This window comes from Mus pahari, chromosome 3 (assembly GCF_900095145.1).
Source record: "Mus pahari chromosome 3, PAHARI_EIJ_v1.1, whole genome shotgun sequence".
NCBI classification, from domain to species: domain Eukaryota; kingdom Metazoa; phylum Chordata; class Mammalia; order Rodentia; family Muridae; genus Mus; species Mus pahari.
The window spans coordinates 119,142,463-119,154,898 of NC_034592.1; the positions used below are offsets into that span (position 1 = coordinate 119,142,463).

At 39.9% G+C, this 12,436-nt stretch overlaps 1 protein-coding gene across 1 annotated transcript in view; it reads right to left on the reverse strand.

The window, feature by feature from the left end:
• The window catches only part of Pak5 (p21 (RAC1) activated kinase 5), a 301,988-nt gene that overhangs the window by 94,620 nt on the left and 194,932 nt on the right, over window positions 1-12,436 (reverse strand). The window contains exon 3 of the mRNA XM_021192487.2: window positions 1,110-1,324. Coding sequence (XP_021048146.1) covers window positions 1,110-1,313 — 204 coding nt within the window. The 5' untranslated portion in view covers window positions 1,314-1,324. The remainder of the gene's footprint in view (window positions 1-1,109; window positions 1,325-12,436) is intronic.

The following is a 12,436-nucleotide window of genomic DNA, read 5'->3' on the forward strand; positions in this document are numbered from 1 at the left end:
TCTAGCTGCATATGTAGCAGAAGATGGCCTAATCGGCCATCATTGGGAAGAGAGGCCCCTTGGTCTTGCAAACTTTATATAACCCAGCACAGGGGAATGCCAGGGCCAAGAAGTGGGAGGTGGGGTAGGGGAGCAGGGTATAGGGAACTTTCGGGATAGCCTTTGACATGTAAATAAAGAAAATATCTAATAAAAAAAAAGAACTCTCAGATTCCTCTCCAGCACCAAGTCTGCCTGCATCTTGCCATGCTTCCTGCCTGCTATGATACCAATGGAATAAACCTCAGAACTGTGAGCCAGCCCCAATTCGATGCCTTTCTTTAGAAGAAGTTGCTATGGTTGTGGTATCTCTTTACAGAAATAGAAACCCTAAATTAAACATCTGTTTAATCAAAGTCTGTTAGGGGATTCTGATCTGTGATATATCTTGAGAAACACTGGCGTAAATAAGTCTGTATTGCTAGCCTCTTAGAGACTTGAAGTGCCTGAGTGGGGGATATGCAGCTGGGCTTCCACTTACTCAGAGGAGAAGGGGATAGGATATGGAAGATGGGGGATGGATCACTGGAGGGAGTGACCAGGAGGGCAGCAGCAAGTGGGTAAATTATAGCCTTTTCAAAGACTGAAATTATCTGCTAATATTTGAAATAGTTCTCTTTTAGACAATGAAAATAAATGTGAGGATACACATATTTACTATATAAACCATATTATATAGCTATACATATATGTTAGTGTTTTATGCACCTATAAATGTAATTTATAGCTATTAAAATCTCATCACATTTTATATAAGATTATATATAAATACTTTGAAAGCAAATAGGACACATCAGAAATATAGCCAATAAATATTTGATTAGTAGCTATCGCTGATACTATCAGAAGAAGTGGAGATTATTAACAGAAAGAAAATTCATTTTGTAGGTTAATTTTACACCTGAATATTACAATAACCAGTATCCGAAGGTTAAATTTCCTGTGTGATGTAAAATGAAGATTAACTGTGGCTAATATAGGGATATTTAAAAAAGGTTACATAAAGATGGCATATTAGGTCAAATCAGATCATGGCCTGAAATTGACCCAAAGATAGAACCCTTGCATACCTTCATGGGAGCCAGCTGTATGGGTGTGATGCATGACGGGTCAACCATAGGCTTGGGCCTGTTGGCTGTGTCTGCTAACAGGCTGTGCCACTGCTGGGGAAGGCCAGTAAACTTCTGCTCTTGTGGATCAAACCCAGTATGAACCCTGTGTTCAAAGTTGGATGGGCCAGAAATTTCGATCTTTTTCTTTTTCTTCCCAAACATGATGTAAAAACCTGGGAAATATAAAGAGAAAATAAGTAGCTTATAGCTTGCAGCAAGAAGATATATATTTTAAATCATTTACTTACACAATTTTAGTTATTTTTCATAGTACTATTTTCAAAAGTTAGAAGTTTTGATTGTCAAGCTGTATAGATTAGGTAATTTCATTCTAAATCTTTTTTATGGTCTTGAATGATCCCTGTGGAATACAGAGGCTTGTCTCATTGATACTGAATTTGTCTCATGTGACCTAAACTGATTAATGATCTGGACAATAAGCCAGTCTAGGGTGAAGGTGTTTAGAGTCTCTGTGTGCCCCAACCCTGATGTACTTGCCATGAAGATTTCTTAGGTAGATTATACTTCATCTTCATCCTCAGTTTTAGAAGAATCAATGTATGAAGCAGATGTATAAGCCTATTCTGGAGTCAAGAACCAGGCAATCCGAACTGAGTCAATGTTAGCCACAGCTGATCATTGTGTGAATGTAGCATATGAAGGGTTAGGGTTAGATTTCACTTGTTTATCATAAAACATTACTGAAGCAAAAGCTGACCGATTTCCAAGGAGAAGCACCTCAAAGTTGGTATGCACTCAAAATCCAGAACACATATATGACAAAAATAACATATATATCATTATGAAAAAGAAGCTAATAATTACTCAGCATATAGAGCAATTATGATAAGTAGAACTAAATACTTATCAAATACTTACAAAACCACCAGGCCAAAGTAGGTCCTGTAAGTACTAGCTACAGTAAATGATGAAGCTGTGCTTTGTGGTTCTGAAAACTTGTGATGTAACTTGGCTTTCAACATTGGGTTGTCACACATTACATGGGACTATTTTAGGTGTGTGCTTTTTTTTTGACCAGGGATACTCGTCTATGAGTAAGATAAAAGTCACATTGGGAATCCTTCCACATACTGCTGCGGAGCTTAAACAAGCTTACCAGCTTATTTTGGGGCTTAGACATTTTGCTTTCTTTGTCAGGAGGACCTTAGTATAACCATTCTGGCAGGATTGAAGATACTCTAAAGAGAAACATTTGTGCCCCAGAAATCCTATGCTGGGAGAAGAAAAAAGCTGAAACCTGGTGCTGACCAGAGGGGAGTTTATCTCACAGAAAAGGGTTTCACACAGTGCTGCGAGTGTGCCAGAACACTTTGCAGGAGGGACTGGATCATGGCGCAGACATTGCTGATAGGCAGGAACATACCTTGGCCTGGAACAGTTATCTTGACAGACCTCTTGTCCTCTATTTAAACCTAAGCCTTATACTAACACTGGAAGACAGATCTGGGAGGTCATTGGACCTCTTAGCCCTTTGTCCTAATGTGACAGCATTGACCAATTATCCTTTTTTTTCTGCTTTTTCTCAGTTGTTTGTTTGATTGGTTTATTGAAGGTGCATGGCTCAACCTAGCTTGCTTGGATGCTGTTAGGGTTCAAGCACTATATTAGATAATTTCAGTGACTATTGCTTTTGTGGTCAGAGCTTTGTGGATATTAATATCTTCTCTTATTTTCTTCCTTTAGCATATTCTATTTCTCTTCTTTTATCAAACCCTCATCATTCTTTTCATCATATATTGCTACTTTTCAGGCCATTTGTTTTCTGCCTTCCAGCTCTTTCAAGTGCACACCTCATCCTATGTCTGCATAAACATTCTGTTACAGACATCTGATCATTCACAGTCCCAACTGTCTCTCATCTGTTAAAGCTTGGCTCTGAAATGCCCCTGAAGGCTCAAGTGTTGAAAGTTTCATTTCCAGAGGATGGTACTATTGAGAGATGATTAGCTTATATAGGTGCTGAACAGGGCATTTTGGAAGTGGGACATGTTGTGGCATGCAAATTTTGATGGACATATTTTAACTCTAACTCTGGCCTTTGTTTTATGGCCCATAGGGAGAAGTTGTATTCCTTGATGTGGGACTGTGATAGGCAGTCTATTTTGGTTGAATGGTGCTTGTTTTGGTGACCCAGTAGAAAACTCTACAAGGGACAGAAAGGCGAGCCATGTTCCCAGAATCAGGTGCCTGAAACCACAGAACCCCCAACTCCATAATTCTGTGATGATCAGCAATGTCCTAAGTTTCTGGCATTCTGTTTAGACTCCCTCCCCACAGTTACCTGATAACTCAACCCACTATAAGAGGGGCAGCTTGGCCCCTCCTTGCTTTCTTTAAGCCCTCACCTTTCTTACTCTCTAGCTCTCCTTCTCTCTTTCCCTTTCCCCCCCTCTCTACATTGCCATGGCCAGCCTCTCTCTTCTCTCTCTTTCTACCTTCTCTATTTCCCCCTGCCTTTCTACAATAAAGCTCTAAAATTTTAGACTGTCTCTGATCATCAAGACCTGCCTTGCTTGAATGATGGGATGGGCTTTTTCCTAATGTCTAACCTCCTGCCAGAAGGCTATTCTGTGCTCCAGCCACCGACCAAGCACTCTCACCCATGTGGAAACCATCTAGCACCCCCTCTCCCCATGCCCTCTCCTCCCTTCGGCCCCAGGGCCCAGTGCCACGCTGGGGCCCCATCCCATTCTGTTCTCAGCTCCTCCACACTAGATACTGTGGGATGCCATAGGCTGGGAACCTGGTATCTTGTTCACCACCCTCTGAGTGGGGCCAGTGGCTTCACACAGCCAGACACCGACCCGGGGCCATGTGGAAAGCGTGGGGCACTCCTCCTGTGTCCACCCGCCCAGAGCACTGGAACTCTGGAGGGACACAGGTTCTTTCCCATTCCCATCTTTCCCCCACATCTATGGCCCCGCACCTTGATATGTTTCTTTTCATTCCAGCCTCAATGTGATGAGATTTAGTAACCATGGACTGAATCCCCTGAACCTGTGAGCTACAATAAACCTTGTCTCCTTCCAAGTGTTTTTCTCAGGTGTTTGACCATAGGGAAAAAGATGTGAAGAACATAGAAAAGCCCTAATGTTTTTGATGGGTTTTACTTCAGAGTAATCTGGACATTGATAAAAGATGGCAATAACTATGATACATTGCTGATCTTATTTTGGCCTTGAAAAGATAATTTAAAACAAATGACTTAGCTGGGTTTTGTGTTTCTTGCCTGAAATCACAACACTTGGAAGGTTGGGGTAGAAAGAATACCCCAAATTCAAGGTTGCTCTGGGCTAAGTCATAAGTTCGTGTTCAGTCTGAGCTACAGAGTGAGACCATGTCTCAAAAAATAAAATGAAACTAAGCAATAATAAAAGGAAATTCTTTGAGCACTTTGCTGTAAGTGGATCACTAAACATAAGTCTGATATCTTAAAAAGGTGGGCACATGGAATTTGAAATGTAAGGAAGGGAAGGGACAAGGAGAAGAAGGCCATTGCAGAAACAGCTGACAGTGTCCAAGGCCTCTCTCACACTGACTCTAGATTTGGATATATAATTTGCTGTAATCTGTGGGACAAAAAATAATACAAGCATGCCATATGCTGATCATCAGGGTTTACCCTCTTGCTGATTTCAGAACCCAAGGTTTACATAAGAAAAAAAGCCATGTGATCGCATTATTGCACCAGGTCATTTGTTATACCAGCCAATCCAAGCTAATCCCTAACAGCAGCGCTGCTTATTGGATGAAATATGTTCCTTGCATGAAAGAGACCATCAGCAGGAAAACTACCCAATGAACTGCATCCTCAGTTTCTAACTTATCAAATCAGGACACAAATCCTTTGAGCCATTATTTTGGGAAACTGATTGTTACATAGACAAAAGCTAATAACAAACATCCATTACCTCTGGTCTTGCATCTCCATCAACTCATTACTTTTTTCAGTTTTTGCTGCTCCAAGGTTTCAAATAACAATGTCCAATCTGAGAAGGTACATCAGCCATTCTACAATTGCCTTAATGTCAAAGAGTCTTAATTGTGATACCATGACCTAGGTAGTGGACTGCTTGGATAATTTTCAGTTGAAAAACATTACAAATTTGTGGCTCTATAAACCACCATCTGGCTTGCTGAACAGATAACATATTCAAAAAGATAATATCGCCTTTCATTGGCTGTGTCAATGTGACATTTTAGTAGACACTCATTTCCATAATTTTAAAAAAGAAAAACAAAGTCATTTGGGAAGAGTTTGTTTGCGCATATTCATACCTGAACAAGCAATAAAAATGTTAGACCAAATATTTTTAGAAATAGAACAGAGATATCTTGATATTTCTCTTTATTTGTGAATCTTCCAGAAGCTACTGTGCCACTCAAGTGAATGCATATAAAAAGAAATATGAATGAATTAGCACTGTACATAGGGAATGGTGGAGAGCAAAACTGTGGCTGAAGTAAATTAGGTGTACAGAACCTGTGATCCTATATTCCATCCTTTAAAGAGTATCAATCACAGATCTACATGACTAATAAGACCAAGTTTAAAAGGAAACAGTTGTGCATGATAGCATATGCCTGAAATATCGACACCAAGGAAGCACCTGTAGGTGGATTGTCTCAGCTTTAAGGTCATAGTGTTTGACATAGTGAGACATAGTTCAAATGAACCAACGAACTATTAAAACAAATCAAGACAAGACAAAACAAAACAATAATAACAATAAAGAATTTCAGAAGAAGAAATGCAGAAAGTTGAAAAAAAGCACAAATGGTTTTAATCCTAAAGAAATTCTTATTCAACTGAATAGAATCTCGAAGATTTACAGTGATTTTCTCTCAATAGTAGCCATTACTGATTTCGTCCAGGTGAAAAATGGAGATAGTACCCTGTTGTCCTAAAGCATCAGGCAACAGAGATGGCCAGGAAGGACATAAAATTGCCTGGTAAGTGCATTAGTTAATTTTCTTGGGTATAAGAGAAAAGACACTGATAAAAGCAACCTAAGGAATGAGGGCTTATTTTGGCTTATAGTTTCAGAGCACAGTATACAATGGCGGGAAAGTTTTGCATCATAGCATCATGAGAAAGATGCTCATTTTGTGTCTACAGTCAAAAAGCAAGAAGAGGAATGGTTGCTATTGCTCATTCATTGTTGTTCTATTCAGTGTGGGACCTTCACTCATGGAATGGCTCTGTCATATTTAAAGTGGTGATTTTCATCTCAATTAATTCAGTCTAGAAATTCCATTATAGACATACCTAGAGGCTAGTTTTTATGGTGACTCCAAATCCCATCAAGTTGAAAAATCAAGATTAGCCTGTGACTCCTTTCTGAGGCGTTCATGACTGCTTAGGGTTGTGAATGTCTGGTGTGCATGATGCCACACTCACAATAAACCCCGGGCCAGCCACTTCAAGATTACATCCACATTTGATGTCTTGATGAGAGGACTCATGGATCATATCCATGGCTATGATTTAGTACAGGAAAAGAATAAGAAACAGTCAACTGTGACTGATTCTGACAATTCTATGACGTTCATGCTTCCTTTTACAAACATGCCATGAGGCTTATGAAGATCAAGTACCTTCATTTGTCCAGGGTGTCTGCTTAGGAGAAGCAAAATCTAATTCCCATCTAAGCCTTCCACACATCACACCTGCCTCTGAAGAGTTTGACCAGAAGACTGCAAAGCACTGTGTTCTTCTTGTTACTAAATTAGGTTCACTTAAAATGGCCTTTAGGCAAACTCAGTAATTATGTATATGGGTTGAGCCTAGGATACACAGGCGTGGGGAGAGGGGGCCTCTCAAATACCACTAGACTTCACAATTTGGAGTTAAAAATTCAACAAAATACATATCATGTTGGAAGATAAAAGTACTTTGAAAAATAAGGGATTGGTTTTTACAAGCAATAAGGAATAAAAGAAGAACCTTTGAGAAAGACAACATTTGAAATAGTCCCTACCAGTGAGAATTACAAAGCAAGTGAGCCTTATACTGACATGAAAAAAAAAACAGGAATATGATATTTAGAGAAATAGGAGATGAAAAGATTGTATAATAAGGCTAAATTATTAGGCAGAATAGCAGAAAATTAAATAAGAAAAGTGTTTAATAAGTGTTATTTACAATATTTATGGAGAGAGTGTGTGTGTGTGTGTGTGTGTGTGTGTGTGTGTGTGCGCGCGCGCATAGGACAGTATAATAGAGCATTTCTCTACCAAGTACTCCTGGGGGAGGAGCAACACACAAGTTTGACCTGAACAGGTATTGGATGCAAACATAATGAATTCAGATCTGTCCTTGCGGTACCCATTAGGAAACAATCCATGCCTACCATCTCATACATGCTCAAAGTTATGGAAGATATTGCCTAGACACAGGCAGATCATCCACAATTGTATAACAGCCTACCTGTGGATCAATGCAAGGGCCTGTCCCATGGCTGCCCCAGTGATTGGCTTGTTCCTCTGCTTAGACTCCCTCCTCGCCAAAAAAAGAGCCTGGTGTTCTTGAGGCATGTACTTGTTGGGCCTGTGGAATATGTGCTACACTTTTACTCTTACCGCTAGTATATTTCACTAGCACTACTCTGTATCCTATCTGGTTTATTGTTTGAGGTGCAAATAACCTGGACATTGCATCATGGGATAACATGAAATTCTGTCTAGTCATTTGATGTGTGTCTGTGTGTAAAAACCTGGAAAATTAATTGGTAATACACAAAGAAATGTCATGGTAAACTAGAAAGAACTGGAAATTGTCAGGGAGTGGGTCTGCAACTGTTACATTTTTATATACTTTGCAGACCACCTATTTTTCTGAAGTATTTTATAGTTAATATAAATTATTACTTAGAAAATGTACTCCATAGTCATCAGGGAATTGCAATTAAAATGATCCTGAGATTCCATCTTACACCAATCAGAATGACTAAGATCAAAACCTCAAGTGACAGAACATGCTGGAGAGGATGTATAGAATGGAGAATACTCCGCCATTGCAGAAAATTGTAAATAGTTCTACCTGAAGACTCAGCTATACTGATCCTGGGCATATACCAAAAAGATGTTCCACCATACCACAAAGACACATACTATGTTGTATGTTGTTGATAGAAGCTTTATTCATAATAGCCAGAAACTGAAAACAATGTAGACGTCCCTCAACCAAAGAATGGATATAGAAAATGTGGTTCATTTGCACAGTAGAATATTATTCAGCTATTAAAAACAAGGACATCATGAATTTTGCAGACCAATGGATGGAACTAGAAAATATCCTGAGGGAAGAAATCCAGACCCCAAAGGAAATGCATGGTATGTACTCACTGACAAGTAGATAGTAGTCATAAAGTAGAGGATACACCCCACAGACCCAAAGAAGCTAAACAAGAAGGAAAGCCCAAGTGAGGATGCTTTAATCTCATGTAGAAGGGGGAATAAAATAGTTATAGGAGGCAGAGGGTGGGATGGAACTGGGTAGGAGGAGAAAGGATGGGAGAAGGTAATGGGAAGGTCAGCATCAGGTGTGGGGAGGGACAGGAGAGAGGACCAGAGGACCAGGAGAATGAAAGGAAATCTGCAGCTGCTGGGGGTGGGGGAGTGGGGAGGATTTCTAGGAAGTCCCAGAGACCTGAGATGGGAGAGGTTTCCAGGAGTCGATGCGGGTGACCTTAGTGGAGTTACATAACAGAGGGTATATGAAACCTGAAGAGGCCACTCTTGTAGTCAAGACAGGAACCCCAGTGGAGGGATAAGGACACCAACCTACCCACAAACTTTCTACCCAAAATTGTACCGTCTAAAAGAAATGTAGGGACAAAGATGGAGCAGAGACTGAAGGAATGACCAACTTGAGGTCCATCCCATGGGCAAGTACCAATCCCTGACAATGATACTTTGTTATGCGTACAGATGGGAGCCTAGCATAACTGTCCTCTGAGAATCTCTACCCAGCAGCTGACTGAAGTAGATGCAGAGACCCACAGTTAAACATTGGTCTGAGGTCAGGGACCCATATGGAAGGCTTTGGGGAAGGATTGAAGACCCTGAAGTGGATAGGAACTCCACAGGAAGACCAAGAGAGTCAACTAACCTGGACCCTTGGGAGCTCTCAGAGACTGAGCCACCAACTAAAAAGCATACAGGCTGGACAGAGGCCCCTAGCACATTTGTAGCAGAAGTGCAGCTCAATTTCCATGTGGGTCTTCCAACAACTAGATAGGGGGTTGTCCCTCAAGCTGTGACCTGACTGTGGAATCTATTTCTCAACAGGGCTGCCTTGTCTGGCCTCAGTGGGAGAAGATGTACCTAACCTTGAAGAGACTTGATGTAGCAGGGTGAAGTATGCCCATCTTCTCAGTGGAGAAGGGAAGGGGCATGAGGGAGGGTCTCTGTGAGTGGGGTTAAGGATGAAAGTGATAGGGATGTAAATTAACAAACAAAAAAGAAAATTTACATTAGAATGTCTTCAAATCATTTAAAGAATGTTTAAATGTTCTTGAAAACAGGTTTGATTTTCATTGTTACAAAGTAGAATGTTACTTGGCACCACTTTGAATAGTCCCAAGTAGTCACAGACAGATTTCAAAAGATGCTGTACCTGAGAACCACTTTGGATGAAAACTTGACCTTCTTGTTGGGACCAGTGCATAGATTCATAGCTTGCTAGCGGAAGGCAATCTTGTGAGACCCAGTATTTTAGAGATTCACAGGAGACACAACCCATTTAGTAGCCATTCAGAGACTTCCACCTCTTGTGTACATTCCTCCATGACTAAACTATCTTCAGTTGGTTGGTACCTTTTCCCTGACTCTGGAGTGGGGCTTAAATCTTGATGTATATTTTAAAAAGCAAGATGGCATTTTATAAAATATTTTTATGAAATATCTTGAAGAGTAAACATTAAAACAGTTGTATTAAACAATACCATTTCCCCCCTTGGATATCCTGATTACTTACTGAATAATTACTGTATAAAGTTGAAGCTGAACCTATTTGCCAGAACCTTAACCCAAGTTCTTCAGGACCTGCCGGTTCTTCAACTCAAGGCAAACTACATTGTCTACTTTATAGAATGTGCATTCAAAAAATGGAATGCCATAATAATTTCCCTCAGTTGGCTGCTGTCAGATATCAAGAACTGAGAAAAGGGATTTGATCGGACTAGACTCATAGATTTTGGCTTTCTGACAAACCTGCAGTAGCATTTTAAGATGCCTACCATAGGAGGTAATGATGGCTGTACAAAAATCTGAATGTACTAAGTCTCAATGAACAGTGTGTCAAAAAGGAATTAACAGAATGAATTTTGTTATTCTCACTTTTTTTTTTTAACTAATAATAGCAGCATTTGTAAATAGGGCTACGGATGTGTGCTAGGATCTCAGAATTTATTGGGGGGGGTAGGGAATTATCTGACAAAGACCATACTGCAGATGAGACTGGAGCAAGAAAAGATGGGCAGAGCTGAGGTCAAGCTATTAGACAATCTTTGTTCCTGTCCCCTTCGGCATCTCAAACAGTATTGTAGGAGGAGAGTTGATCTTTAACCCCACCCCTGACAACTAATTAGTGATTTGCTTTTAAACCCCATGATTAAGGTGAGACTCCAATGACAACATTGGACCATTAAGTTGTCCAACCTCTTCATATATGTGTATGTAAGGAAGCTTTTACAGTAAGTTTCCACATGAATTTTTCAAAAGCTCTCCAGTGTTAATTATTATTCCCATTATTTCTTCTTTTACCCTCTCATTCTTGACCAGATCTAACCCTTCCTGTCTCATTATTCTCATCAAATCCTTTCTGTAATTTATACCTTCTTAAAAGCTTTCCCAACAGTAGACACATATTAATTTCCTGATCTCTATAGGTTTCCAAAATGAAGCTGGAATATATAAAGACTCAAATTTAACATTTCTAGAGAGAGGAAACATAAAACATTTGTACATACAAAGGTATAAAGAGTTAAAATAGGATTGCCCTATAATAGGGAGGAAATGCTCCTACTAGAAACCATAGTCCAGTAAGTAAAAAGCTTAGTTCTAGAACGAGTTTTCTCTTTTGGAAGTGTTGGTTAGTGAGCTCCCCCCACCCTCTAAGCAATGCAGGATTTTGTCATTACTCTTGGTTATAGCTTGAGTGTAAGACCACATTCCTAAAAATATCATATACTTGAGTCATAGAACATGGAGAAACCAAACTGGTACTCATCTAGACGCTTCATCCCTACTAGATAGCCCTGATAAAGATGTTATGTATGCTACCAGAGAATAAAAGAAGTCATCACCCAGCTGGGAACCCTGGGCGCTACACTAATGACTAGCATGGCAAGACATGCTCCTTGGTCAATAGAGCCATGGACATAATGGGAGTGATTAGCAACTTTCTGCTTAGATGAAGGCTTGCTCACAGGCTCAGAAAACATAACTGGTTCCATTTTTTATAAGATTTATTTATTGTTATAAAGTACACTGTAACTGTCTTCAGGTATACTGGAAGAGGGCATCAGATCTTATTACAGGTGTTGTAAGCCACCATGTGATTGCTGGGATTTGAACTCAGGACCTTTGGAAAAGCAGTCAGTGCTCTTACACATTAAGACATCTCACCAGCCCAACTGGTTCCATTATTAAGGTCAAAATCCTGTGTCTGTGTCTAGAGAGTCTTAGGCTCTAGGGGGAGTCTACTGCTATTTTTCAGCTAAATGGACATAGTTTAAACTGTCTCATACCGACTTATCTTCATATCCATAGATTTAATGAATCTCTTATTCCCTGTCAAGAGAAGCATCTTTTTGAAGTAGATGCTAATTAAAATAGACCCCATAATTGATCAATGTATAGAGAAGAATTGACCAGAGAATGATCAGCCATAAATGGGATATTGTATTTTTCCAAAACCTCAGGGATAATTGAATAAAAGATGGATGAAAAATTATAAGAGCCAGATGTGCTGAATGACTATAAGAAATTTTTGTTCTAGACACAACAGGACAGTTGCAAATATGAACTTATAGCAGTTGTGACAGCATGCACAAGACTTGTAAAGGCTAAATCCAGTCAAAAGTTCACATATGATGGGAGGAGATAGGCACAAAATCCCTCCAAATTAGGAGCTTTGGACAACTCATGGCTGCTGGGAGTAGATTCAGTTTTACTTAAGAGACACCCTGGACCATATTATAGAGGGTGGCGTCTCTCTCTCTCTCTCTCTCTCTCTCTCTCTCTCTCTCTCTCTCTCT